Here is a 23,810-nt window from a genome sequence, read left to right as displayed (position 1 = left end):
GTTTCACATCAATAAGGTTCCACTAGGCTTGGTCAGCTGTTGAAGTTACAGAAAGTTTCATTAGATCTCACCCCTAAAGTAGGGCAACAATAGGACATTCAGTGGTAAAAATCCAGTTCATTATATTCCCTCCTTTGGTTGTACAAATTTATTGTATTAGAGAGAGTGATCTGCCACTGGAATGGGCTGCCCTGGGAGGTGGTGGAGTCACTGTCCCCTGAGGTGTTCAAGAAAAGACTGGATGAAGCACATAGTGCCATGGTCTAGCTGACTGGAAAGGGCTGGATGCTAGTTTGGACTGGATGATCTTAGAGGTCTCTTCCAAACTGGTTGATTCTATGATTATCCCCAAGCAGCAGAAACTCACCAGCATCAACAAAAGCACAGATTACATGGTCAAGATTACTGTGATTGGTCACCAGGGGCCTATGCTATTTGTCACAGCTGCACCTTCACTAGGTATCTTTTCAAGACAAGAGTCTGTGGTAAAAAAACAATGTTCACTCCTGCATATAAGGATTACCTGATATCAAACCCCAAGCATGTCTCCATTAGAAAATAAAGAAATCAGACTTTTACCTTGCTTAAAGTTTTTAGGGCCAGTTCTGCTGCCTTCCGCACAGTCTCCTAAAAAACAAAAGTCAACAATCCATTGTGACTAATTTTATATCTTCTACAGATTGATTCATATTGATTGAAAGGTACAACGCTGCTATATTCATGGCTAATACTTAATATAGTATCTTTCGTGGAAATTTTTGCTTTGGTCCTTCTAAATATCTGGTCTACTCTACTACTACAAATACCATAGTAATCCTGCCTGACACCACCAGGTTCCCTGTGCCTCTCCATGTTTGTCTTTATGATGTTGCATTATTGGTTGTTCTTTTTAAAGATAAACGAACGAAACCAAACAAGCTGAACACAATAAAACCCGAAAGCAAATCCCAAAAATCCATCAGAACATTCTACTGCAAAATCAAGTGTGCAGTGCTTTGAGAATGCTTTACTCAATATAATGCCTGTTGAGAGCTCTTTGCTCAACTGAGTGTCTTAGAGACAGATGGACAAAAAACAAACTAAAATTACAGAATCACAGAATTGCCTAGATCTTGACTAAACCATATCCCCATAAGCACTACATCTACATGACTCTTAAATACCTCCAGGCATGGGGACATCACCACTGCCCTGTGCAAGCTGTTCCAATGCCTGACAACCCTTTCAGTGAAGAAATTGTCCATATTTTAATATCCAATTTAAACTTCCCTAAACTCAAGCCTATGTCCTCTTTGTGCTGTCACTTGTTACTTGGTTAAACAAACCAGCCCCCACCCTCTCTACAACATCCTTTCAGGTACCTGTAGTGAGCAATAACATCGCCCATGAGCACTCTTTTCTCTAGATTTAACGTCATGGAAGGCTAATAGGCCTGAAAACATGTCCTGGCTTGCCTCACTCTTCTGCTAATGGGGGAAGCAAGGGCAGGAGGAAAACAAAGGCTTAGGCCATTACGTCCCCTCCAAAAGTGATAAACATGTACCCATCGGTGTTCAGGTACTTGCTAGTGTCTTGTCCAAATAAGGGTGAGCAAGCCCTGGTTTCACATAATATTGTCAGTTTTGCAAATGCCATTCTGACTGGTGAATCCCTGTGGCCAAAAAAGCCATTACACTCAGGCAAATGATATAAATTGAGCTAATTGCAAGCAGTTGTGCTTCCTCTGCCTCACTGCTTTGCCTCAGTGTTTGCTGCTCTGCCTCACTGCTCTTGGACAACGTGTTCTGCTCTGCCTTGTGATTCAGACCACCTTAGCCCTGATGTTTTAGGCTTGAATTACCTGGAAATTTAAGTGCCTTAAGTTTATCAGGAGAAGGTATTAAGTGCCTCACGATGTGGTGAGAAGTGCCACCGACATCCTGCTCTCTGCATATCTGCAAGAGATCCTATCTGCACATCTGCAAATCTCAGTGAAGCAAAAGGAACCAGGATTAGGTCAGAGATCCTCTGCCTCTTTCCCAGCACCCTGATAGAGCCTGGAAGATCTAGAAGCCTCTCAACAGCTATCAAGATGCTGAGCAGTTCTGACACTGCCAAAAAGGAGCCAGAGACTATCTTGAAATTCCTACTCCACCACCATGAGTAGCAGACTTTCCCTAGGGCTCCAGGCTACCTATCTGTAAGTGGGGCAAAGCTATTTCGTGGCTAAACCTTCCCAATTTTCTGATTCTGCTAAATGAATGAATTGCCCATAAGCATCCTTGTAAAGATTTTCCTGACTGAATTAGAACCCAAATTTAACTAGTTTGTATGTAGTTTGTGGGTGGGGCTTTTTGGAAATAAAATAACTACATATTTTGTAATTCCTGCCTTGCTAATTGCCCAAACTAAATCACTTAACAACTCCAGCTCTCTCAACCACTCCTCATAAGACCTGTTCTCTAGTCTCTTTGTCAGCTTTGTTGCCCTTCTATGGATATTCTCCAGCACCTCAATTTTGTTCTTGTAGTGAGAGGCCCAAAACTAAACACAGCAGTCCAGGTGTGGCCTCACCACTGACAAGTACATGGGCATGATCGCTGCCCTGATACTGCTGGCCATACTATTTCCAACACAGGCCAGGATGCTGCTGACCTTCTTGGCCACCTAAGCACATGTTCAGCCAGCTGTCAACCAGCACCATCAAGTCTCTCCCTGTTGAGCAGCTATCCAGCCACTTCTCCCCAAGCCTCTAGCTCTGCCAGCGGTTATTGTGGCCAAAGTGCAGGATGTGGCATTCGACCTTACACACTCACATACACTTGTGTACTCATACAGTTGATCTTGGTCCATCTATCTAGTCTGGCCAGACTCCCCTGCAGAGCCTCCCTACTCACAGGCTGATCAACAGTCCCATCCAGCTTGATTTCACCTGCAAATTTACTGAGGGTGCACCTGATCTCTTAGATCCAGATCACTGATAAAGATGTTAAATAAAACTGGCTCCAGCACTGAGCCCTGGAGAACACCACTCACGACCAGTCACACATTGAATTTAACTCCAGTCACAACCACTCTTTGGATCTGGTCAACCAGCCAGTTTTAAACGCAGCAAAGCATATGTCCATCCAAGCCATAGGCTGCCATTAGTGCAGCTCCAGTGGCACAAGATATCACCACCACCTAGATTCTACCTTTTATTGACTAATTAAATGGTATCTAACAACATTCCCGTGCACTGAAACAACAACTGGGACTTGTAAGGTCTTAGGATATTCATGGAAAAAGTGTGGCCTGACACAAATAGACTTTTCCAAACCATTTACAGGTAAAATTCAGGAATTAGATTATTTTCTAAAAAGGAAAGCTGCAGGCTGCTGCTCTGTTCTGGAGACTAAGAAAGCTCATTGCACTGACACAAAACCACTCAGTTTCAGTGACCAGGGACATTTCTGAACACATGGCATCTTCTAGTAAGGAAGCAACTTTCTGGTGCACAATGCACTTTGGAAAACAGTTCAGTCTTGGTTAGGCTTGAGCAGAGAAACTTGGATCCAAAGAGAATCCACCTCAAACCTGGGAGAACTTGAAGGCTCCAACTTCATATATGCAAGTCATTTAAGAACATAAGTAGCATAAAATAAATGTCTCCATACTTAAGAATTAAGCAAATATTTAGGAATCCTTTTATATCCAGGAAAAATGCTGAAACACCAAGAAGCAGCAGAGCAGGAATTAAAGCCAACACTTAAGAACATGAGATGCACACACACAAAGAATTTCCAAGGTAGCATGTAAATTTTAACTCCAAGAGGCCTAAATTTCTAATCTGCTTAGTACCCAAAACTCCTGGCTTCAGCCTGACTTCTCAGAGCATCTCTCTTTAAATACCTCAGAGATCAATAACTGTACTTTCTATTCAAGATTCCTACTTAATTATCAGTAACATTACCTTAATGTCATCTTGCACTCTGAAAAGTATTTCCCAGATCTCTGGAAGCTTGTCTATAATGTCATCCAAAGGTCTTCCTCTTAATAAGTCATTCAGTGCCAGACAGCTGCAAACAAGGAAATTTATTTCTTTCACATGGTATACTTAGGTGTTATAGGTATATATACAGATACTATTATAAGTAAATGGTTAAAACCCATAAGAATTATTTTCTGTTTCTTATTTTCCTCAAACTCTAAATCTAATCTGTAATAGGAATATCTTTCAGCAGAGAAAAAAAAAGTGTTCACCCAGTCAGGTGAAAAACTCAAAAAGGTGTCAGCACACGAGAAAGGCTGTGTTGGTGTAAATGGCTATTGCAAGCATTCCAGCTACAAAACTGTTTCAGATTTCCTTTCTGTAAGTAAAAAATAACAACATAACAAAATAGTCTAAAGCTTGGAATTAAACTGGAGGTTTTCGATACAGCATACCCACAAACCATTATAACCCAAAAAGTAATTTATTAAAAATGCTATGCTGAGTGGCATGCTGCTGACAAGTATGTATACAGCTGGACTACCACGATTTTCTAATGTTAAGTAGTGTTTTGGATGCAAGCACAGGCAAGAAGTTTGTGCTCAGAAAAATCCTCCTTCAAAGAGTGTTGTTTAGCATCATGTTCCATCTACACACAATAAAAGAATTTCAGCTTCAATGAAGCAATCAGCTTCAAGACTGCACCACTGTTCAAGTGCAGATTAGGAGACTGGGCATACCCTCATGTGTCCTCTTTACCTCCTCAGTTTCTTCAGGTTAACAAGTTTATGGTGAAGAAATGCAGAGTGTTCAAAGAAAAGGCTGTTAATTTTCCTAGCAATACCTGGATTCCCTGATCCTCCACAGACTGCTGGTTAGGTTACTGATCAAATCCTCAAGAATTTCCTTCATGTACTTATCAACCTATTATTAAAAAAAGGAAAAATCATGAAACAAGCGTGGACCATGCATCCTTGCTCTGTACTTTGAAGAAAAAGAAGTCCTTTTGGACAATACAACCTGCTTTCAGTCACAGCAGGTGAAGTAAGCCTGGCCAGAGCTGACCCCACACAAAATTACTCTGTTTTAGACACTGCTTCAGAGCTTAAGGCTGTAACAGGGACTACAAGAAAAGAAGAAAGCCCCTCAGTCTTTCATCAATGCAGTTGTTTAGATGCAGTACCAAACATATTTTCAGGGGAAGCAGCTGTGTTTTTATGAGGCATCAGAGTGAACGACTTCATACTAAGATCAGTTTTGCTAGGATTGAAGATTTGCAAACCCAGTTCCAAACCTTTCAGAGCCAGAACAAGGGTGTCTCATGAAAATTACTTATTCTTGAAACTTGTCCAGGAGGAGTTGGCCTCAAAGTGAAGGAAAGGTCTCTCATGGGCTTCCTCCCTCTTAAAACCTGAGGAACCACATCTACATGCTCTCGCTCTAGGAAGGGCTTTTAAGGCCACAAGAATTCCTGAAGAGCTTTTCATAAGCAATTTCAAAGCAATTCCAAAGTATGGAAAATACCCCATTTTAACTAAAATAAATCATAAACTATAACAGTGGCCACACAAAGAAGGTATGCAATATCCTTTCACATGCAAAAGGCAGTGCAAAACTTCTGTGCAACCTCCCGCTCATCCACGAGCTCAAGCACCTCTTTCTCTGGCGGACAATACAGTCCCTCCTTTACAAGATGCAATCACCCCATGAGAATTTCTCAGATGCTGCTGGCTAGCAGCAAACCCACCACTATGCACTTCGCTGTGCACTCACCATTGACTTGTCAGTGACTAAGGCATTCCAGATGCTGGTCATCGCCTGTCGAATGCCCAGGTTGGGGTCAAACTGGTAACGGTACAGCCGGGGAAGAAGCTGGGGCAAAAATGGAGCCAGCTGCTCCCCAGCCTTGGCAGCTATCACATTGAAACCAAAAGCTGCTCCCTGAAATGACAAAAAAGTACTTGTCAAAACAATCTGCTCGCTGACTCAACCATTCATCCTGGGCACACCACAGTCACGACTGATACAGTTTAGATTTAGACCAATGAAGGACTAGAATGATACCAGAATTAGACCCTCACCCATTCAACAGTACCACAATGGTCTACAATGCAGAATGACACTCAGAAGACAGCATATTGTTTCAACACGTCCTTCTCTCCAACCGACATTTCAAGGTACCAACTGACATTCACAAAAGTGGCAGCTGAGAATTAACACTACGAAGATCTGAGTATGTTCTTCAGAAAGAGATTATTTCTTAGAAAAACTGTCAAGTCTGGGCCACTGCTTCCCTGTAACTGCTGCATTTAGAAGAATGAGAATAACTTACGACTGAAAAACTAGAACAACTCTGCATTAGCTCTACAACCTGGAATTTCTGGGGCTTATCATCTTGCATCTGTCCATATTTACTTCAAACTCAAGTATTCCCCCAGGCTCTCTGACAGTTCTAACACAGTGGAACTGATGCTCATTCATGAAGTACCATGGGATGTGCAGCATAGCCTAAAAATAAGTTGCTCAAAAAAGGCAGTGTAATGACAGTCTCTAACGCTTCCTAACTTGCAATGTCAATAGCTGCCACTCCACACTCCATGCTAGCTACCTCACAGGACAGGATGTGCTGTCTGGGTTATGCTAGAAAGTGAAGAGCAATAAAGATCACTGATGTGAGGTGAAAGAGATTACAGAAAGCAAAAGGGAAGCATCTTCTGCAAGGCCCCTAACATCTTGCTGCGCCTAACTCTTGCCTAGATGTCTGGGGTACAGACTTCCAGACGTCGCCACCAATTTAAACAATTCTGCAAACTCCTCAAATGCCAAAGCTCAACCTATGGCAGATGAGTAGATTTTCTTGACTCATTCTGGTTGGTGAAATTCCACCAGCGCCAGGAACCTAACTATGTTCCCAGGCTTCTAAAGCCCTCGTGCAGAAAGAGGGAATCAGTGAGAGGCATGCTGACTTGTCCAACTCTGTGTGAAAGGTATTGCTGGGGCTTGTTTTTCACACCAAGTGGTGCTGCGAGAAACTCTAAACCTAAAATAACAAGCATGAAAGTGCACAAAAGGTGCAGTGCAGCTACTGCCCGTGTCTTCTGCATGAAAGCACATGAAAAGTGTTCCGCCTGCTTCCAGGGACAAAACAAGTTCCTCCTTGGTTTTGTAAAGCCAGTGAAAGTCACAAAATTAATGCTCTGAAAATTATACTTCAATCTTCAAATCTGTGATGCTACTTTTCTCAGCAGGATATAGATGCAACAATATTTTGGCTTTGCTAGAAGACTCAGTAGCTTTAAAGACTCAAGTTAAATAAGTGTGACAGGAATGACAGAACTGCTGTATTGTCAAGTAGCTTTTCAGCAGCTTCTTGATGAATGCTTGCTGTTCTGCCTTTTTACACAACAATGCTCACTTTCTCTAGCATCTGAAAATTCATATAGTTTTGAAAATGAATTGTTTGAACACACCCAGGTCTGGCCTATAAGCACCCTTAAAAGGAAAGGATACCAGCTGATTCAGGGAGACATGTGGGATGTTATGAACCCTATGATACCAATGTTGTAAGAATTTCAAGTAATGCTGAATTAGTTTCTCAAGCTGGTAAATTGGCATTGGACCGGACACCAAAGCGTCAACAAATGCCCTTCATATAACTGTTATCCACAAATCAGATCACCAGAGCTAAAGAAACACTATTACTCCTTACAGAGTTTACATTGGGAATGGAAGCAGCAAATTACCTTCCGAGAATTCCACATGGCATGATGGTTGGCCAAATTCATGAACTTGTACACCAAGTCTGGTTGATTGAGATCACTAGCCAGCGAGCAAAGCTCCTTGTAGGTAGAAAGTCCTTGACTTTGGAAAGCAGAAGGAAAATTAGTATCACTGTTTTTACCTGTGTAACTGTCATAATAGCTAAAGTTGTAATCATATCAAAGCCAAGAGAAGAGAATACCTTCTATCTTTACTACAAGAAAATAGTTATGGTAACTTAGGAGAACAAGGAGGACTGAAAAGCTCAGGAAGTATATTTACAAGCAAGAGTACACTGTTACAGCACTGTATCTGTCATCAATACTGTCAGTAAACTTACCCATCTGGGGTTTTGCTCAGGCCACCCTGAAACACCACAGTTTCTCCAGTCATCTCATGTTTGGCTCTGGTAGAAAAGAGGTCCAGTATTAGCTTTAACAAACACTACCCTTAAATGGACTGCATATTACAGAATAAGTGATTTTGTTCTGCTTTACTAACTCTGTAACTTCTTGTTCCTTCAGTTCCAACCTCAGACGCAGGTGCACAAAGCTACACACATTGCAAGAAGTCGTATCATGTGTCATGTTAAAGAGATGCCGCAGAAAGTGAGCATCTTATTATGCAGTCACAGGGCAGAAAGTAAAAACATATTTCTTCCCAGACAGAAGGCATATAATAGACAGTAAAATCCACTTCAAAACTAAAAAATATCCAATTTCCATTCATCTAATCTCTTCCTGTGTACCACTGGACTCTCACACTCCCAACTCAGGTTTTTGTCCTTTACAACGGCCACATCCACAGCAGGTTAGACAGGAGTATTTCCAGCACTGACTGACATATAATTACTAGCCAGAAGTCATGTAACATCAGAATCTTTCACACTTACAAGGGACCACAAATAATACTTCTTCAGCAAAAGGTTTATTTCAGGTACAAGGAAGTCCCCTTGTGCAACATCCACATTGTGCACAGCTGCTGCAAGAGGTTGTTATCCTTTGCAATTACACAATGTAGCAAGCTGGTCTATAACCAAACCCTAACAGATGTGAACTGCTTGACTCAGGACTGAATCATTCTGAAGCTTTGTTGAATGGAACAAAGTCAGAATAAATTCAATCATAACAAACTCTAAGCCAAATTAAGAAATGTCCTAGTTTGACCCACTGGGAATATATGGATATTGGCCTGCCCTTGGCCACATAAACCTCTTTTCACACACAAGAGAAGGACTTTTTTGTTTCCATCAGAAACAAAGCTCAGACTACTCTTTCACTGTGTTCAGAGCTCACTGTACCTTTTCCCAGTCATAAGGGTATCCACAAGTGTGGTGACGAGCTCTTGTTGATCCTGTTCACTTCCCAGTTCATATATCAGCCCAAGACCTTTTGATGCAACATCTTGACTAAGCTCTGTGAAACATTTTAAAAAGTAAAATTAAAAATAAGCATGTAATTAAGTATCACAAAAATTTCAAAACCAAGCTACTGTTCACAGCTCTCCATTTCAGAGCAGACTTAGTCTGGCAAGACATAAACTCTGCATTCTGCAGCATCAATCTGTTCTGAAGGCATACTCCCACCAAATTATGCGACTTCTTCATGCTAATGCTTATCACTACAGGTTTTGAAAGAGCCATGGGTGTTCTGAACATATGGCTGGCCCCTGAAGTCCAGCAAAGTTATTGGCAATACTCTCCTCAACTTCAGCGATCTTTGGGCAGGCTGATGGATGCCACCCTTTCCACTACCTGCCATGAGGAGACCCATAAGCCATAATCTGGTAGAGGTCTCACGACTCTGTCATACGCATTCTGTTGCCCAAAGCAGAGTACAGTTTCTGTTTTCACAGTCTAGAAGGGCAAAAGCAGGAAAAAATTCAAGCTGGGTTAGGAAAGCACAGAAAAAAGCTGTGCTCCTTCTCTCTACATGTGACACCTGAAATCACTCCTATTACATCAGAAATGGGACCTTTCTACAAGTCATCTTTTAATGCTGGCTGACAAAGAGGGTGTAGGTGACTGTTAAAGTTCCCTCCATTCTGCTAAAAGTCCACAAACAGACACAACTCTTAAGATAGGATAGTACTTACCATCACTATCTGACAGAATTGAAACAAATGCACTTTGAATATCCTTGAGATGAGACTGTATGATAAAAAAAAAAAACAAACACCAAACATTACTTTTATTTCACATTTTGTTTCTCGTGTCTGGTCTCAGAGCAAGCTCTGAACTGATTAACAGAGGATATTGTCTCAATAGAATTGCCCAGTTGAGCTACACCTACAACCAGAACTGTCTACCCAGACAAGTAAGCAGCAGCCTGACTGACACTCATGAAAGATAAAAGTTATTTAGCACCTTTTTACACCTACCATGCCATTAGTAAACTGTATGTTTTATTTTCCTTGTTTAGTACATTGCAGTAAAGCATTATAAACCTGCCTTGCCGCCAGATAGGGTATGTTCTGTGTACAGATGTCATCCCTTCATCCTCAAACTCATGGATTTTGCCACTTCTCACAAAGGCCATTGTTTAGATGTGGCAAGGTTTTACATGTAACAGCTTACATCTACAAAGCACCTACTGAGTCATAGCTCTTTATTATGACCTGAACAGCACAAAATGGTTATGCGGTACCATCAGATTCTGTAGTACTGCTATGCAGAGAGAGGACACTTTGGTTTGGAATGCTTTACTAAGACATCCTGTAAGGCCTTTCACATTCTCTGATTACAGACAAGCACCCCAAATACAAGGTTTTCATCAAACTGCACCAAAAATGCATGTAAGTCTTTCTAGGTATCAACACTGTGATAAACCCTGTGACATAAATGAGTACCAGGAATTCCATCCAGCTCTCCCTTTTGTTGCCCTCATAGACCTCCTCCTTCTGGTATTTAAAAGAAAACAATCCTAAAAACTATACAAACACCAGCCTCTTCTTCACAAGGGAAGACATACTGCTGCTTCATCTTAAAACAGCTACTTACACTAAGCTCACTCTAACCTGAATGTAAGCGAGATGTTTACAAAGGTGCCAAACAGCTTCAGTTAATATGTTCCTCCAGTAACAAAAGATAAGCCATGCCTCAAAAAGACTAGTGCAGCAGCACTCAGGAAAATGGAAATGTGAAAAAAAAGGACAGAAATCAAGTGAGAAGCAAAAACAGGGACAAGGAACCAGTATTAGGAAAGGGCACATTACTTACCTTAATTGCTTTGTGTGTGTTCAGCTTCTTCACCATTGACAAAAGCCAGATGCAAGCTGCCTGCCTAATGTGTGGGTTTGGGCTGATAATGTGCTTATTCAAAATAATATCCAGGACCCAAGGAACCACATCATTCACTTTCACATCTATATGAGACAAAGAAAAGAAAAAAAGCGGAGGGAAGCAGCTCTGAGAATCATTCACATCCATTTTTGATTTCAGTATAAATGTACAGCAACAATGAAAAAACTCATCAGCTCATAAGTACTCAGGTGACCCTTAATCTCTGCTTATTTAGGAAAAGCCTTCACTGGATTCCCCAGGAAAATACTTCTCCTAATAGAAAAAGTTTATTAATTGTCCTCCTAACACTTCATAAAGATGTTTCAGAATCTGTGGTCAAAAAGAGATACCACTCATACTGCAAAAACATCTGCCTGCAGTTCTGAGGCTGCTATTTACAGCCGCCTGTTCTGAAGATAGCATTTTGCCATGCATGTGTTTCAGTCAGTACAGAATCCCAGTCCTTAAATAAAATTTGTGCATTTACTGCATGTAAACGTCACTTAATCATACCAGTCCAAATTGCTGGATAAAAGACATACAATTTAATTTTATGACCTTTTATTTCATTGCAGCCTTCCAAAGCTATTTTCAAAGGTTTGTGCATGTTAAACCTGAAACTAACCAACATGAAAAAATAAATCAAATACAGCACCAGGTGGCAACGAGTTAGATTTCACCAACAAGTTATTTAAACAGCACATGAAACAAAGCCTTCTGCCCTATAAGTAGACAGCCTTGAAGATGTGAAATGACCTGTATTCAATCAGCACTGCAGAACACTGAGCAGTGCATTAACAAACACAAAATATCTCTTGCTTCTACTACTGTAAATTAAACATTACACAAGTAAAGTCGTGGAGCACAGTGTTAGTCCAGAACTCTGAGACTTTATGTTCCTCATCCCAGTCCTTGTATCAGAAAGTCTTACCTGAAGGAGGGATATATTCCTCCTCTGTGACTGTCCATGCATCACGCGCAGCCACCGAGCTGGTTCCTACAGCAGCACTGGTAATAGCTTCACCAACAGTGAACTGCAGTTCTATTTGTTTGGCCTGGAAAACAGATCAGAGCACCATTAACAGCACTAATCAAACACACACCAAATGTTTTGGCACTTACTCCACAAAAATCAGTCTCTTTACCAACCCTGAACAATTTAATGCACTACAATGATGCATTTAGACTGACAGACACATGTATTATTATAAAGCTTCTACTTCCAAGTGAGTTGCATCAGTTGGTAGAGCTTGGATGAAAAAAAAAAAAAGCATTTATATTATCTGCTTTTAGGGTAGATAATAAAAAAGCATTTATATTATCTACTTTTAGGATAGAAAATAAAAAAGCATTTACATTATCTACGTTTAGGGTAGATAATAAAAAAGCATTTATATTATCTACTTTTAGGTATCTCAGGAACTGGGGGAAAGACCTCCAATGGCAAGTTTTTTAAATGTGGCATGAAACATTTTACAAGCCCCAAACCCATCTTTCTCTCAGTTTCCAGGGAGTTTTAAAAACCCCAGAAGCACCATCAGAAGAAGACATCTGCCTCTTTAAACCTGTCCCTGGAGTTTATAAAAAGCATTCACGTAGAAACACCTACTACGGTATAAAGAATAATAAATTGATAATGTCTCACCTCTACAGAATCCATCAAACCCTGCAGCAGTAACTTCTGGTGGGGAAAATCTTCATCTCCCACTGGGAAATAACCTAGCGTTTGTATTGCTCGCTCCTTCATCTTAAACATAAACAGAAAACCAACACCATCACATAACCTTCCTGTAAATCCAGATGATACACTTCAAAACCACTCTTTCTCACTCTTAGAAGTTACGGTTAAAGTACCAGAAGTCAAACTACCTGAAGGGACATTGTAGCCAGGTGGGGGTTGGTCTCCTCTCCCAGGCAACCAGCAATAGAAGAAGGGGACACAGTCTCAAGCTGTGCCAGGGGAAGTATAAGCTGGATGTTAGGTGGAAGTTCTACACAGAGAGAGTGATTTCCCATTGGAATGGGCCACCCATGGAGGTGATGGAGGCACCATCCCTGGATGAGGCACTTAGTGCCATGGTCTAGTTGACTGGATAGGGCTGGGTGATAGGTTGGACTGGATGATCTTGGAGGTGTCTTCCAACCTGGTTGATTCTATTCTATTCTATTCAAACATGCAAGTGACTTACTAAACCAATCAGTGCACCTCTTCCAAAAGACAGCTGAAATAAATGTCCTGTTGCCTTTGAGGATTATTTCCAGGTAAAAGAGTTATGATTGTTTATATTTTTCATCCATTACACTTATACTTCTGACTACAGAAGAACAAGAGATCAACTGCTACACAACACTGGAAAAACTCCTAGCCTAATCCTGAAAATCTTTAGCCCTATTTTGCCTCATTAAAGCAAATAACAAGCCTAATTCCTTTTAAAAAGCACATGGAGTTTGGCAGGCAATATATAAACCTGCAGATGGAGCATTCAAAAAGTGAACAAGAATTATAGTAACAGCATAAAATCTTGCCTTATTTGTTTCCTTGCTAGAAGGGATTCGGGCCAATAAGCTTTCAACAAGTTGCAGCTTTGTAAATCCTGTTCCTTCACTGGGGATCGGCAAGGGGCCATTCCTGCCAATCTCACCAAGAGCAGTACTAGCAGCCACCACGAGGAAGGGAGAGGTGCTATCCAGAAAAGAACCTACCAGGAAAAGCAAAGTCAGATTTTGTGTTATTATTTAGCAGTAGGCAGGCTAATACAATACCCATACAAAGCATTTATCTTCTCTGCAGCTAGTAGGAAGAGTTAGGCTGGAACAGAATCAAAGTCAAAGCAGACCCTGAGAGAGGTCTAGGCAGTGGCAGTGCTCTGTTGGTCTAGGACCTAAAAGTCCACCTCAATCTTGTTGAAAAGGTTACATCCACACATCCAATCAAATGGCATTTCTACTTAAAGTGAAGTTAAGATTACAGTATCTATGCATTGAGTACCTTAGAAAAGCCAGCCTGAAGTGGTTGAAAAAAAAAAAAAACCGTAACATGCATCAAAATCTTAGGCAGGAAATTACCTATTGTCTCCGTTGTTGACTTTATGAGCTGTTCCTGTTCCGGCATGACTGCAGTGTTTGCCTGCTCTATGCCATGTAGCTCCACTGTTCTGATCTTCCTTTTGGCCAAGTACCTTCCTACTGTAAATCCCAAAGCCAACAAGGATCCATGTTGGACCTCCGGGCTCTACAGACAACACCAACAGTGCAGAAAATCTCATTTTCAGAGTAACACTATGCACAAAGGACTGACTTAGAAACACACATGGACAGGCCAGATAAGAAGACATTCTGACATACACAGAGTTCTAACACGTAATCTCACAATAGAGAACAATCCTTTAAGATCAATTAACAGAACTGAGAAGTGGCTTAGGAAGACAGATTAAGAATTCAACACCAGCACTCACATTCAAGTCTACCTCTTAGTTGCTAGTCTAAAGAATTCTATTTTAAAAAATCACAGAATCATAAAACGGTCTGAATCAGAAGGGACCTCCTAAGGTCATCTAGTCCAACTGTCTCTGCAGTAAGCAGAGACATCCTCAACTAGAGCAGCTTGTCCAGAGCCCTGTTGAGCCACATCCTGAACTATCTGCAGGGATGGGGTTTCAATTCCCACTCTAGGCAACTTGTTCCAGCGTTCCACCACCCTCATGATAAAGAATTTGTTCCTGACATCCAGCCTAAATATGCTGTTCTCTAGTTAGAAGCCATTGATCCTTGTCCTGTAACTACAGGCCTTTCTAAACAGTCACCCTCCAACTCATCTGATTTGTAAGTACAGATTTATGAAGGTGAACTAAGACAATGCTATGCTGTCTCTACTTGAAAATTGGATGTATTCAAATTAAGGGGACAAATTGTGCTTTCTGGTAAAGAGCAGTAAAGGGGAATTACTCTAGATTTGCACTGCTAAGAAAGGGACCACACTTAGCCTATAAACACTGTAAACAATGCCTCTACACAATTTAGAAGGCCACAGACAGTGGTGAAACACTGGTACACATCACCCAAAGAGGTGGCGGAGGCCCCAACTCTGAAGACACTCAAGCTCAGGCGTGATAGGGCTCTGAGCAGCCTGATCTAGTTGAGAATGTGCCTGCTCCTAAAGGGGGTTGGACTAGGTAACTTTTAAAGCTTCCTTCCAACCCAGTGAGTTCTATGATGCCACTATAATTAAATGTCAGGGACACTGATTTCTCCAATGCTAATCATGGTTTCATATCACTCTTTATTCTCGGCCAGATTCTGCCAAAGGTCCATCATAACTTCAGCAGTGACTGGGAGCAAAAGCAGCAGTGCAGAGCTGGAACCTGTCTATGATGGCTTTGTGACTGCAGAAGGTGCACCCTACATAAAACTGAGCAATAGCAAGTCCTTAGCTCACAGACACAGCCTTCACAGATTCAAAAAAAATCACATCTTTCAATTCAACATGAAGGAATCAGTACGAGCCTGCTACCTGCAACGTAGTGTGGTGACCTACTCAGTCCTTCAGAAAGACTGATATAAAAAACATATTGGGAAATACAATCTAAAAATACTACTTTCCCTCCCTTGCAAGATTCAACAGCCCAGAAACCTATCCGATTTGATTTCGGGACTCCTCCACACTATTAGTGGCAAGTACAGAGGTAAGGATAATGGCAGGACGGAACACAACAGTGACCCAACAGCTGAGAGCTGCTGATGTGAGATGGAAGAAAGCCCTAATGGTCAGACAACGATGAAGAGCCAGGTGCTATGGTCCAGAAGGTACTGGTTGCCAGGTGACTGAACATGAGTGTGTTCATGTGGCCAAGAAGGCCAACAGCATCCTGGCTTGTATCAGCAATAGCACGGCTGGCAGGACCAAGGAAGTGACTGTGCCCACATATTTGGCACTAGTGAGGCCACACCCAGAATGCTGTGTTCACTTTTGAGTCACTCACTACAAAGAGGACATCAAGGTGGTGGAGAATGTCCAGAGAAGGGCAAAGCCAGTGAAGGACTGGGAGAACAAATCCAATGAGGAAACTGTGATTGTTTAGTGTGGCGAAGGGAGGTTGTAGAGAGGTGTGTGTTGGCCTCTTCTCCCTAGTATCAAGAATGAGAGGAAATGGACTGAAATTTTGCCAAGGTAGGCTCAGATTGGATATTAGGAAAAATTTCTTTACTGAAAGAGTAATAGGAATAGGCTGCCAAGGGAGGCAGTGGAATCACCAGTCCTGAAGGTGTTCAAAAGACATATAGGTATGGCATTTCAGGACATGGTTTAATGGCCATGATAGTGTCAGGTTGATCAGTTTGGACTCAGTCTCAGAAGTCTTTCCCAACTGAACTAATGCTCTGATTCTATTATGTAATAAGCTGAACATTTTCATAGTTTTGCAGGTATCCACAGCTGTTCATTAATACACTTAGGGTAGGTAGTGTAGCACATTTTCACTCAACAGGACAAGGAAAATCTAGCTGGCTAAAACCTGTGCTGGCATGACCATGCTGGCTTTGCTTGGGAAGTACTTCCAGGAAACCATCCTACTGACCTTAACTGCTTTGGGGATTGATTTAGAGATCTGTCTCACTCACCTACACGAAAAAGTCCCTTTTGACTATTCAACTGGGAGTGAGTGAGCTAATTTTGCATTCAGATTAAGGATAACACATCCTGGGCACACTGTAAGATCTGGACTTACTATCAGTTAAGTAACACATGAGAAAAAAAAAACCAAGCAGCAGCAAAGGAGGATAGTTACATGGTTGTCTTTTGTCATCTTGATCAGCTGCTCCAAGGAGGCCTTGAGCTCATCTCCAGACATGGTAGACAGCACTACAGAATAAAACAGGGCTGCGAGCTCACGCATTTCTTCTTTGTTTGTGTTCATCAGGCTCTGAGAGATGTTTGAAAAAGAAACATAAAATATGAAGCAGCTTCTCATACAGTCTCCGCAGTCTGTTCACACAGAGCTTCAATACACAACCACAACTGTCATGCAGCTAAGTAGTACTTAACTCAGAAACCACTCCTCAACACCATTATCACTGATGAAGAACCAAAGCACTCAATTCAGCAAAGTAGAATTACCATCGTTCACAAGGAGGGTAGTGATTGGTTCTCCATTAAACCTGATCATTGAATACTTGGTCAAATTTTGTCTTCAGAGAAGTGCTGCTGTACTTCATATCCATTCTGAAGTTAAAAAAACCCTAAAGACACTTTTTTTCTTGAGCTACTGGAGGCTTGTATTTCTTTTTTATCAAAGAGACAAAAATCTCAAGAAGTTAAATCCAGTTGGGACAAAGGTGTCCAGGAAATCACAACTCTCAGTGCAAATTTATCCACTTCATATCAGAAACATTCTATCATTTAAATCATTAGAAGTTCAATTTGGGAAGTCTCAGATCATCTGTTAAGATATAATATTATCTCTGCCATTAATTTGACATGTAATGCAACACATTAAAATTCTATAGCCACATCTTTCAAAGGCTTGGTCAACAGCAAAGGCAACAAAAATGAGCCAAGTAAACAAGAAATGAAATCTGTCAGCGTCATGAAACATAACCCTAACTTCAACTTAGAACTTTCATCAGATCACATAGCTGACTTCTAACAAGCCCCTAGACCTGTTCCTTCCACCTGGCAAAGCAAAAAATCACACAAAGGGTAAATTACAACAGTATTTCTGGAACTAGGTAGTATCAGTTACACAGAATCACAGAACGTTAGGGGTTGGAAGGGAGCTTGAAAGATCATCCAGCCCAACCCTCCTGCCAGAGCAGGATCACCTATACCATGCCTAGAAGCTTAATTTTGCAAATGCACATCAGGCCAAAGGTTTTTCTGCAGATAAGCAGTACTGGAAAAAATAATGTTTTGAAACCCTCTCCTTTGAGGTACATACCTGCACTTAAATGACACGCAGTGAACTGTATACAGTGCAATGCACCACAGATTATCAGCAGAAGAAATTAATACAGTTTTTCTGTAACTTCACCAAGTTGTTTTATTTTGACAGATTCCTTAGTGAAAGGGTAAGCAACTTGTAAGAGCTTAAAAAATCTTGGGTGCTTGAAGCAAATATTGAAAAAGAAGAAAGTTGCCTGAGGAACAGAATTCTCTTTGGCTTACTCCAAAGCAGGCTCCATTTTAAATGGTTTGTTTTTACATTTAAGGCTTATAGAGGGGAGGAAAAAAAAAAGGACTCTAAAACAAAACAATTAGGAAACTAAATTAATTCTGTTCCACGAGAAGCCACTCATCACTTCCTGACAGAATATCACCATTGTTAAACAAGTCCTTAAAAATACACAGACTTTTGTTCTCAATTTTCTTCTGCTGTCTAACAGCTCTTCTCATTGACCATACCAATAGGATCAATGACAGACGTTAACCAGGACATGCAGGTCAATTGCCAAAAATTAGTTAACACCAAAGAATCAAAAAAACGTTTTTCCCAATTCTGCTAGATATATCTCATCAGATGTTTACTCTAGGTAGAAACACTAGATTTTAAATCAAGTGCATACCCAGAAATAGTACACCATTTCACTACAGGAAAAGGCCAGATTTTGCAAATGCCAAAAAATAAAAAATAAACCAAAGGAAAGGGTTTTAACATACCTTTATCCAATCCATTTTGTCCACAAATCTGGTAGCCAGTTTTTCTGGATATACGGATACAACTTCCAGAAGACAATACATAACTGGCAAACCTAAGGAATAATTAAAGAATCAAGTTATTTAAAAACTGCAGTATTTACAACATTCTAACAATCAGTGATAAGAAGAGGCTAGTAAATATCAGGCATTTCAAAGCATTCATTTACAATTCATAGGGATAACAAACAATACAGAGCAACAGGGCACAGTATTTCTCAGAAATATCAGAGAATAGAATCAAGCATTCTGGTAGCTATTTGTTCTAAAGACCTTCGAGTGCTTTAGCACTACACACCACAGCTACACAATTTATTAGAGTATGGAAGATACAGCATTCATTGGTGATCAAAGTGATAAAGACAATAGCCTCAAAATTTTAAAGCAGTAAGTGTCAACTGATGATTCAATTTTTCTGTCCTACTTTCTCCGACCTACACCATAGCACAGAAAAGAACAAATCTGAACTGAAGAGTATATAGTCCGTCTTGCAACTCTCTTTAATGGAACCAAGTTCAAAGCACTGTGAGAGGCAACCCATCTCTAGTAAGAGGAGACTTGGTTTCTTCAAGCTTCTTACCTCCAACACCAGCTAACAGCTGCTGAAGAAGGCCAATATATACATGTACGGGGTTGGTTTCTGCACTTTTTGAAGAGGAGGAGGAAGAGAAAGATATGTGGTTGCCAGACATAAGATTTCTTATGTAACGTCCAATGGCTGGAGCATGATCTTGCATATCTGCCAAGCTCTGTGAGGTTGGCACCACGCCTGCACTGTGAGCAAGACACATCCGCAGATACAGAACTATCTAAGGAGAGAAAAAAATGTAGGATACTGAGTGCATGAGCACTTGGAAAGCCACGGAGGAGACAAAAAAGCAAGGAATATACTGCACTTAATGTAAACAAAACAAGGCAGTTTCCTCTTTAATGACATCTAGACAAAGAAGTCAGCATGAAGACAGGAACGAACAGAAAGTGTAACAAGCCTTAACAAACACTTTCTGCAAAGTGTCTGTGTAAGCAGAAAACCCTCCAGTACCTGCTTCACTCAAAAGATCAAATTCTTCACAAACTTCTGGTTTACCATCAGCTATTGCAACCTCCTTGCAGGCAGTTTAGCCTGTATCCTATACTAATTTGACACAAATACAAATGTAACTCAATGAATTGCTACTGCAGACCATGCATCACATCCAAGTTTTTCTACAGATGACTGAAGCCAGGGGACCTGCTACAAAAAGAACAGCCTCAAGGAGCACAGTGAACTCTTGCATAGATTGCTAGTTTCTCCCACTGACAGTCACCTTAAGTATGCTGCCGAAAGCAGTGGAACAGCCCTCTCAGGAAAATACCTCCCAAGCCCTCCCACCATGAAAATCCTGTTCAGATTGCTCTTTAAGGACAGACAAAGGATGAACAGTTAATCCAAATATGTATTTGGAAGAGGTATTCTAGAATCTAGGGTGACTTATTTTAACTATTAGCTTCTTATAGTGTCCTTTAAATAAGCAATGGTATACATATCCAGGGAACTAAATCCAGACAATTACCTCTCCAAATGTAGCAGGATTGAAAGGCAACGCAGAAGTTCCAGTCATATATTTAGCTGGGGTTTTCATTCTGTGAGAGGCCTAAACAACAGAGTATATTAAGAGTGGAACATTCAGATACATGAAGAGCAGAGATGCTGGAAAGGTCAACGAAATTTTGCTGATGCAACTATGTTTATCCTCCACTTAGCAACTGAAAATGTACAACAGTTCTATAACAAGAAGGGCACTGTGCACTTGTTAATAGTACTGTTTAGATCCATCAACTTTATGACTCTATCAACTCGAAGTGAAAACTGAATTCACAGGAGGGAACTGCAGGGGAGGCTGGAGGAGGACAACATCCTTTCTTCCCCCTCAGGAACAGAGAGGTGATTTAGAACTTAAACACAAAATACCTCATAAACTTTTAAACTCACAGGCACTCCAGCTGACAGGCAGCCCGGAAGATTAGAGATGGCAGCTGTGCCTGGAGAGGCTGCAGAGTAGCTAAGCCTCCCTAGCACCAGGAAGTAGGCAGTCTGTGCTGCACCAACCAAACCAAGATGTCTCTCAGACCCTGCAGACTGGTGGGTAGCAGGCTGCTGCAGCAAGTGAGCAACACCTTTCTACGAAAATGTTAGTTCTGTAAAGCAGGGACACTCCTGCAGTAAAACATCCCAACAGGAAGTTTCTGGTAATGCCCTCTGCAAAGACTACAGTAAGCATGTCCACAGGAGGCAAGCACATCAGTGCTAGATCTGGACCCATCAAGGCAGCCTTGTACCTAAACACACAAGGCAGTTGCATAGAAGCCAACAAATTACCATATATATTAATATGCTCAGACCTAGATATTTTGCTGCACTTACTGTAACTCAATGTTCAGAACTACTAGTGAAAACCTGAACTAGTGCATCAGATGACTCCCTTGAACAACGGGTTCTCATCCACACCCAGCAGATTAGGTCCTGCTCTTTCACATATACTTTCTTACTGAGAGAGAAGGATTGTACTAACTTGCGATAGAAAACCATTCTGCATCTCAGCCTGCTGTGCCAAGCAATGCATATGATCTCCAGCACTCAGATTATTGATGACAGGTGAGAATTCACAATTTGATATAACTAACTACAGAAATGTACCTCCGTGTCCTTCAGGACATGCAAGAACGACCTGAAAAGTGCTCAAACTCATCCAGGAGTAAGGGAATCTAGTTTTTCTCAGAAGTGAAGGAGATTTTTTTTTACATTTACTACAAGTAGTACTAACACATTTAACAGTGGTATCTAAAACTCACAAAGTTTCTTATTTTTTTACATCTACATGAACAATCAGCAGCTTTTACAATGTAAGTTTTTTCATAAAGCTTCAAATGCTTTGTACCCCAGCAGAGCACAGCCCCAGCAGAATACAGACTCCACAAGGAACCTCTCAGATGCAAGGGTTCTGCTATCACAGATGTCCTGCAAAACCAGATGTGCTCCAGCATAATATACTTCTGACATTTCTCTTTTAAAGCAGACTAACAGAGAAAAAAAAGAAAACAAAACTAAAGTATTGCCTTCCCATAATCTCCATAGATTATAAGTACAAACGTGTACACTGACTAGATGATCTCTTGGTGCAAACAGTGAAGATGAATGCAGTGGTACTGTCAAGGTGTGATATGCCCAAAACTTGTGACAAGTTATTTATTACAGATTGCAAGGAAGATGAAAAAAGTCAAACCCTCAAATCAACAATTCAGACCTCTTCCCTTGTTCACTATCTCCTTTTTAACCTGCAATCTTTTGTCTGTTTTACACATAAGATTTTCACCAGCCCAGCCAGACAATGATCTTCTGGTCCTTACAAGAAGACATTTCTGAGAGAACCATGTTTCTTAATCTTGATAGAATATCATCCTTGAACACTGGATTCTTCAATCCCCACACCTTCTGCACAACAAGCCCTTTCCAGAGCATCTGCCTCCTTGTAACTTAACAGTCTGATCTCCACTTCCAGCAGAAGGTGATGATCAGTGCTCATCGTGACAATGCAACAGTACCTGTGGACTACACTATGATTTTACCTAGTTTTACATCTTGGAGAAGATAGGGGACACAGGGAAGGAAGACCACACTTATTACATGACTGAGCACCAGGGGTGCATTTGTCATTTACTGGGACAAAAGTGCTGTACCTTGTCTTGGATGTAATGGACCATTTCAGGGAAGGAAGGCATTTGCTTCCCAGAGCTCTCCTTTTCATTTTTACCAGGAAATGTTCTTAGTACCCGCTGGGCTTCTCCATGTACCTCCTCTCGCCTTTCAGAGGAAAGATGAGAAACAGACATCACTTGCACGGAACAAACAACGTTTAATGAGCAATAACACATCTCAGGAAGCTGGAGGGAAGTGAATAGTTTTTAAATGAGAAGTGGGTTCTTTTTGAAAGGAAGGGGGAAAAAGCTTACATTGGAAACTTTAATAATTTATTTTAAAAGAGGAGAAGAAAAGGGATAGCGATGAGTGGCCTCTGCCACACTGTCTGGATCAGCCCGCTTCTACTCCCACATCCTGATAGTTTTCACCAGTTCCTGGTTTCCCACATTTTTGTTTTCCCATCTGCTCCTCCTCCTCATCGCTTCCTATATTGAAGATTCAGCTGACACCTACCACATTTATTGCTATATACTTAACAGAAAATCAAGCCCAAAACAGTACTGAAGCTGCAGTAACAATAGCTTTTTGTTGCAACTGATGTGTTTTGATTTTCTTGGTTATTGTAATGTCTACTTACACCAAGAATCAAGCACTCAAAGCTGTAAAAAAGCTCACCACTTAAAGTGCGGTAAGAGAAAACCTCAAGTGACATGATTGCTACGATTTAATGAGTCAACCAACCCTCAGCAGAAAGTTGTAGATCTCACAAGTGCATGCTCCTCTTTATAAACACAAGCTAAATTAAAAACACTGAGGTAATTTACTAGGAAAACATAACTTCCAGCCACCGTAAAGGCAATTTCAGTCAATGTATTTTTACTGTGCAATTGTAACCGAACCATTAACATGAAGGGCTTTAGCTGATCTGAAACAAAAAGAATCCAAGCCAAAAGTGACTGTAAGACACAGTTAACAGCTCTCCACAGAACTGTCAAGCATGCCCCTATGTAAACTTCCAAATTATCATACTTGATTTTCAGTCAGTTTTTATGTATGTACATACATACATATGCACACAGAGATGTATTTTTATTTCCTCAAATATATATGGGATGCAAACACGTATGCGTGTGTGTGTATATAAAAATAACTTTCAAAGGAAAACAACTTACGGGTCTCCTGCAGCTAAGAGGAGTAAGTATCTGGAAGGGATATGATCTGGAGGGAATACTGTGCTAGCAAATTTCACAGCCACTTGACGTACTTGCACTTCAGGCTAAAAGAGAAGAGACACAAACATACGTCTGAGTTTTAAATGAACACACTAGTGACCTGCACTCACCACCTGTAAATCATCAGTTTTATCTTCTGACTTAAAGGGTTTCAGACATTTTGAGACATAGTTCTTGCTAGCTCTTCACATGGTGGGACATGGGAAAAAGCTGGCTTCTCATGC

The 23,810-nt window shown here is 40.9% G+C and overlaps 1 protein-coding gene across 3 annotated transcripts in view; it reads right to left on the bottom strand.

Annotated features, from left to right (window-relative positions):
- Positions 1–23,810, bottom strand: part of ECPAS (Ecm29 proteasome adaptor and scaffold) — a 67,637-nt gene that overhangs the window by 18,501 nt on the left and 25,326 nt on the right. For all 3 annotated transcript variants that reach the window (XM_064176418.1, XM_064176417.1, XM_064176419.1), the window contains 19 exons: positions 23,527–23,630; positions 22,393–22,516; positions 20,229–20,309; positions 19,256–19,484; positions 18,640–18,731; positions 16,772–16,906; positions 14,055–14,220; positions 13,515–13,687; positions 12,634–12,735; positions 11,920–12,043; positions 10,926–11,071; positions 9,803–9,857; positions 9,009–9,123; positions 8,049–8,114; positions 7,693–7,810; positions 5,723–5,890; positions 4,794–4,873; positions 3,932–4,037; positions 580–627 (listed from right to left, as the gene is read on the bottom strand). In XM_064176418.1, coding sequence (XP_064032488.1) covers positions 580–627; positions 3,932–4,037; positions 4,794–4,873; positions 5,723–5,890; positions 7,693–7,810; positions 8,049–8,114; positions 9,009–9,123; positions 9,803–9,857; positions 10,926–11,071; positions 11,920–12,043; positions 12,634–12,735; positions 13,515–13,687; positions 14,055–14,220; positions 16,772–16,906; positions 18,640–18,731; positions 19,256–19,484; positions 20,229–20,309; positions 22,393–22,516; positions 23,527–23,630 — 2,232 coding nt within the window. The remainder of the gene's footprint in view (positions 1–579; positions 628–3,931; positions 4,038–4,793; positions 4,874–5,722; positions 5,891–7,692; positions 7,811–8,048; positions 8,115–9,008; positions 9,124–9,802; positions 9,858–10,925; positions 11,072–11,919; positions 12,044–12,633; positions 12,736–13,514; positions 13,688–14,054; positions 14,221–16,771; positions 16,907–18,639; positions 18,732–19,255; positions 19,485–20,228; positions 20,310–22,392; positions 22,517–23,526; positions 23,631–23,810) is intronic.

This window comes from Pogoniulus pusillus, chromosome Z (genome assembly GCF_015220805.1).
Source record: "Pogoniulus pusillus isolate bPogPus1 chromosome Z, bPogPus1.pri, whole genome shotgun sequence".
In the NCBI taxonomy this organism is placed as follows: domain Eukaryota; kingdom Metazoa; phylum Chordata; class Aves; order Piciformes; family Lybiidae; genus Pogoniulus; species Pogoniulus pusillus.
This window is presented reverse-complemented; position numbering and strand designations above follow the sequence as displayed.